Here is a 5,718-nt window from a genome sequence, read left to right as displayed (position 1 = left end):
CTCTCTCTCTCTCTCTCTCTCTCTCTCTCTCTCTCTCTCTCTCTCTCTCTCTCCTTTTTTGGTAAGGGTATTGGGAGATGAATTGGAGACCAGTAGTGATTCACTTCGGGGTGGGGCGCAGGGGGCTGGCTGCAGGCTCCAGCCAAGTTTGCTAATATTTCTTCGCTGCAGATGTCCTGAAGCCCCGGAAGGGTCCCCTGGGGACGCGGACCCTATTAGAACAAATGTGCTCAGCTTTTGTAAAGAGGCGCGTTGGCGGCGCCTGTCCTATTACAGGCGACACATGATCAATAGGCTGATAACGCAGCAACATCAATATAAGCGACAGAACAATGAGGGATATCATTGGGCATCTATCTTAATATAGCCCGCTACAAGCGCGCTGACAAAGAGTGCAGCTCATGAAAATTCCGCCCCACGATCCCCCATCTCCGCTCCAATATGCGCACGCACTCCCCCAGCTGCCGGCGCTATTATTCTCCAATTTCAATTTGACACCCCAGCCTTTCATGCTAATTCTATTATTGTAGGAAGTTTATGTGATTTCATATCACTAGAAATCGGTAATGTATAATAACCCTTTGGGCAAGAAACCCAGTCCCCGCAGCCGCCACCGGAAAATAATTACTTTCATATCAAAACTCTGCAGGAGCCCAGCGGCCCGGCCCTCTGCAGCCCCCGGCTCTCGTCACCCGGCGCTGCGCGCCCCCGGCGTGTGCCAGTGTGCGGGGGTACGCGCCGGGGCGCGCGGGGTGGCGGTGACGCTGGTGATGGTGGTGGTGGTGGTGGTGGTGGTGGTGGTGGTGGTGGTGGTGGTGGTGGTGGTGGTGTGTGTGTGTGTGAACGCAAGGGGGGAGGAGGTGGCGCCGGGAAGGAGGGGGGGATCGCGGGGAGGCTCTGAGAGGGGGGAAGCTGAGCTGAGGTTGCATACATTTGTTCAATCAGAAAACACAAACACGCACACAAAAGGAAGCTCAGAGCGAGGACCTGGGGGGAGGTGTGGACTCCTCTCCCAGGCCCACTCCCCAAAAGAAGGAGTGGGTTTTTGGGAAGAGGAGGAGAAGGGAGAGGTAGGGAGAGCAGCCCAAAATTTTAAAACGACGGAGCCCAGAGTTTGCGTTTGATCAGCTTTATTTATAAAAAATGGTACATATATAAATATTCTTAGACATTTTTGCATTTTACAAGGCTGAGGATTCTCGTTGTGGGGTTTTTGTGGGTTAGGGGATACGGGCCTTCTGGTCCCTCCGGAGGAGGGGACCTCACCCCAGGACCTGCAGCTGCTGCCTTGGTCCCCATCGACACAGCGTTTTCGTTTGCCTTTAAAAATAATAATAAAAGGAAGAAAACAAAAAGCAGGAGGGAAAAGCAATGTCTCTAAGAGCCGATCACCTGATTCGTTGGGAGTCTGGGACTGAGCGAGCGGGCTCGGCTGGCTAAGCGCCTCTTCCGGCCACGGTCCCCAGCTCAGTCCATGTCCACCTCCTCGCCCTCGGGCGGGCTGGGTCCTGTAGCAGCGCCCGGCTCAGCGGCGCCGCAAGTGGCTGGCTCCCCGGGTGGGCTGGGGGCTCTGAGGTCCGGGCCGGGCGACGTTTCGAGGGGCGGGGGCGGCGGGGCCGCGGGGCAGACGGTCCCCGCGTCCGCGCAGTCCCCGGCGCCACTCTCGGTTGCCGCTGCTGCTAGGTCCCGGAAAGAAGCCGGAGCCGGTGGCCCGGGGGAGGCAACAACCTCAGGGCTGCGACGGGCAAAGGCCGGGTCCGCAGCGCCACCAGGTCCGGGGAAGGCCCCGAAGCTGGCCTGCGCGGGTGGTGCGGGGGGCGCGGGCGGCGCGGGCGGCGCGTCCTTGGGCACCAACTCAGGGCCCGCTCCGCCCTTGAGCGCTGCCTGTGGCACCAGGAAGCCGAGGGGCTGTGTGATGGGGTAGAGCAAGAAGTGGCCCTTGCCAATCAGGGTCCGAGGTGCACACGGCAGCCCCGGCGTGAAGTCCAGCCCCGCGGTGGCCGCAGCGTTGGCTGGGGTGGCTTTGCGGCGCGGTGGCGAGTCGGACAGCAGGCTCTCCACGCTGAACGGGCTAGCCTTAGGCAGGCCCGCAGTCGCCGCCGCTCCGGGCCCGCAAGGGACCGTGTCCTTGTCCGCCGGGCGGCCTAGCCGCGGCTGCGAGCCGGCACTGCTTCTTTGGCTCGGGTAGAAGGCAGGGTCGCAGGTGCCAGGCGCGGGTGGCTCGCCAGGAGGTACCGGAGCGGAACCCGCGATGCCAGAGCCGTGCGCTCCAGGGCCCTTGGCCGCGGCGGTCGGCGGCGGCGGCTCGGGTGGCTCTGGAGACAGGCCCCCGCCACCGCTGTCGCTGTCGGAGCTGGGCGCGCTGTGAAGGGACAGGCCACCAGGCGAGTGCAGGTGGCGGCTCTGACTCTTGAGCAGTTTCTTCTCGTGCTTGCGTTTCTTCTTCTCCATCTTCTCCAGTTCCTTGCGAGCGATCTCCTCCGGGTCCATGGGCTCCCCGCTGCACGTGGTCGGGTGCGAGTTGTGGGCTGGCCGGCCCGGACCCTTCTTGGTGTTCTCCTTCTTTCTCCACTTGGCCCGCCGATTTTGGAACCAGACCTAGAACAGCCGGACAAAGGGGGAAGGGGGGAAGGCACAATCAGGCTGGCTAGCCCTCCGCGGGGGCCGCAGGCCTCCCAAGCGCGCCCAGACAGGTCTAAGCAACCTCGGCTCCAGCGGGAGCAGCCGGAGCCAGGGTAAGCTCTCCACCGGCCCTTGGATGCTGATACTCGGGTTGCAGCTTGTGGCCAACATCTCATCCAGCCGGAAGGAGCATAGATGGGCCTCTTGGCCAGCTTCCCGCTCTGACTTCTCACCTCGGGCCCCAGGGAGCTGCCCCTTCCACAGGCAAGGAGCTGCCCCTTCCACAGGCAAGGCCCGTGCGGCCTGTGACCCCGAGCTGTTCAGAGTTCCTGGTTGGGGGGTTGGGGGGGGGAGGCAGAAAGCAGGGCTCCGGTTTGCCCTTGCTGGCATCTTTCAGTTCTAAGGGGCCTGGCCTGGTGATGAGCAGGAAAGGCTATGCTGAACCGCCAGCCCTTCACACCTGTGTTCGGGGCCCCCAAGAGACGCTCAAAGCCCACATTACAGGGTCTCCCTTGAAGGGCAACCTGGGTACTTCTTCCTCAGGAAGGGCCTATGAAGCCGAACTTGGATGGAGCTTCAGTAGCCCACCTCCCCAGCACAGCTACGCACATCATTCTTTATACAAGACCTAGAGCCAGGGACCACAGAGCCATTCCAAAGCAGTTCAGTTTGGCCTGACCTGGGGGGTGCTACAAGGTGTGCAAGAAGGCCCGAGGCTGACCACCAGCCCCCTCATCCCCAGAAAGCAGAGTTGTTCTGTGCTCCTTCATGCTCTCAGCAGGCCTTGTCTGGGACAGCCAAGAAGAATGTAACGATCACAACAGCTCCCAAGACCACCGCTTCATGGGCCAAGGCCCTCGGAGCCACGGGCAAGGCTATCATCCCCTGCACAATGTAGCAATGTAAATGCTTTGTTGTGGCCATATAAAGTTGGCAGGGTTGCACACTAGACCTGCTCCAAGGGAGCCTGGTTTGCGCAGAGGTCTCCAAGACTAAGCCAAAACCCTGGGAAGCGTTCTCTTTTCTTTTTCAAAACTTTTTTTTTGTGGGGGGTGTGCAATTTGCAGATTACTTCATCACCAGAAATTACTATGATATTAGAGGGGAAATAAAAAGATTCGGACTTCACTTAAGCCACAGAACAAATTGGATAAAGGGATTTTTAAACAGAAAAGGGCAGGCCAATGCCAGGACTCAAACATTTTAGGCAAAGCTACGGTGCTCAGCCGGTATTTTGCCAGCATCTGCCTCAACCTCAGGCACCCACTAATGACACAAACCCCAAGGCTTCTGTACTCTAGGAAAGCACCTAATTATGCAGACATTAATTCTGGAATTTTATTACCACAAATTAACGCTGTTTCTTTTCTTTTTCTTTTCTTTTTCAAAAAGAATATTGCTTCCTGGCTCTGCATGAAATCGAATAACGGAAGAGGTTGGGGAGGAAGGAATTTAGTGGGGGAAGGGTCTTAAATTCAGATGCCCTTAAAAAAAAAAAAAAAAAAAAAGCTCCCCTCTTTTCCACTGTGTTAACCGCGAAAGTTTCTATCTCCTCTTCCACGAATACAACCCCGGTCCCAGCGGCGATAGATAAATACGTGTTTCTATTCTTAATATTTCACAGGCCAGAGGTAAACCAACAGATGTGTTGGCTTTGGGGTTGGGAGAAAGTCTCCGTCAAGAGCACTCAGGCTCGGGCCCACTTTGTCCCCTCCTGGAGGTCATTTTCCGAGCCTCGGCAGACCCTGCACCGCCAACCTACACCCGGCTTCCCCGGATCGAACGCAGTCACTGCAGTGGCTACTGGGGCGCCACCAGGATCGCTCCCAAATCACCTCGGCACTCTCAAGTTACTCACCTCCAGATGGGAGAAGGGGGTCCAACTCTCATAATCCCCACCCCGGCCAGCAGCGCGGAGCCTGAAACCACCTCCCTGCCACTTAGAACAAAGGCGGCCCTGCCTCGCAACGCTCTGCACGCCTAGAGCGGGACCTCGGACTCCTTGGGCGACACCAATCTTTACCTGAACTCGGGACTCGACCAGGTCCAGGCGCAGCGCCAGCGCCTCGCGCATGAACACGTCCGGGTAGTGGCTCTCGTTGAACGCCTTCTCCAGCTCCTCCAGCTGCCAGCCAGTGAAGTTGGTGCGGGTGCGTCTCCGTTTGCAGCCGGGGCTCTCCTTGTCTGGATCCCCCGAGTCTGCGGGCATGCACAGGACGCTGCAAGGCTCAGCCACCCGGCAGATGCTTGCCCCGCTTACACCCACCTCGGGTGCGGGGCGCACGGAGGAGTGGGTCTCTACTCCCCGACGGCCTGGTGCACCCCACCCCCGAGGCCCCCCGTTGTGTTTTCCCGTGTCCCCGCCTCCATCCTACCTGCAAGCTTGAAGGGCTGGCTTTCGCCCGCAACCCCGCAGGCGGCCGGCAGCAATGGCGTGGGGTTGACCACCGAGGCGGCTGCTGCAGCGCACGAGCCGCTGAGCAGGCCGTCGATGGAGAAGGGTACCGAGGCCGCGGCGGCGGCGGCGGCGGCCGACTGCAGCTGGTGACCGGCCAGCTCGTACACGTGGTGGTGGCCCAGCGGGTAGGGGAAGCCCACCACGCCGCCCAGCGAGCCCCCGAACTGGGCATGCGGGTGCTCCAGGAGGCGACCGTCCATCATCTCGCGCGCGGGGCTGGCGGGGCGCGGGGGCGCGGACGGCGGCGGGGACAGGGGCCCGGAGCCCTACACATGCTTCGGCCCGCGCTCCGCCGCTTTACTTTATCAACATCAAGCTCTCGATAATTAGCCGCGGCCCGGGGAATTTGGGACCAATAAGAAGCGCTAATCGGCTCTGACGTCAGAGGCGTGCTGGGTGCAAGGAAACGTTTTCCATATCGATTGCTAATTATACCTGACACGCACCTCCATAAACAGTATCAGGAGCTGTCACAACAAGACGGGGTGGGGAGGGAGGGGCACCGCCGCGCTCGGCCGGCCGGGGGCCCTCGGCGAGCCCCCCACTCCTGCCCCCCGCCGCTCCCGCCCCTCGCCTCCTTCTAATAGATTTCCCTTTAAAACATTCGCCGGCGTGTTGTGGGGATTTTTCACCAGAAA

The 5,718-nt window shown here is 59.9% G+C and overlaps 1 protein-coding gene across 1 annotated transcript; it reads right to left on the bottom strand.

The window, feature by feature from the left end:
* Positions 1 to 1,113: 1,113 nt before the first annotated feature.
* Uncx (UNC homeobox) lies at positions 1,114 to 5,421 on the bottom strand. The gene is made up of 3 exons (XM_076923476.1): positions 4,998 to 5,421; positions 4,646 to 4,821; positions 1,114 to 2,598 (listed from the first exon to the last, which is right to left on the bottom strand). Exons 1-3 carry the CDS (start codon positions 5,281 to 5,283, stop codon positions 1,468 to 1,470), a joined length of 1,593 nt encoding a protein of 530 aa, XP_076779591.1. The 5' UTR covers positions 5,284 to 5,421; the 3' UTR covers positions 1,114 to 1,467.
* Between the last annotated feature and the right edge of the window lie 297 nt (positions 5,422 to 5,718).

Source organism: Arvicanthis niloticus, chromosome 24, assembly GCF_011762505.2.
Source record: "Arvicanthis niloticus isolate mArvNil1 chromosome 24, mArvNil1.pat.X, whole genome shotgun sequence".
Taxonomy (NCBI): domain Eukaryota; kingdom Metazoa; phylum Chordata; class Mammalia; order Rodentia; family Muridae; genus Arvicanthis; species Arvicanthis niloticus.
This window is presented reverse-complemented; position numbering and strand designations above follow the sequence as displayed.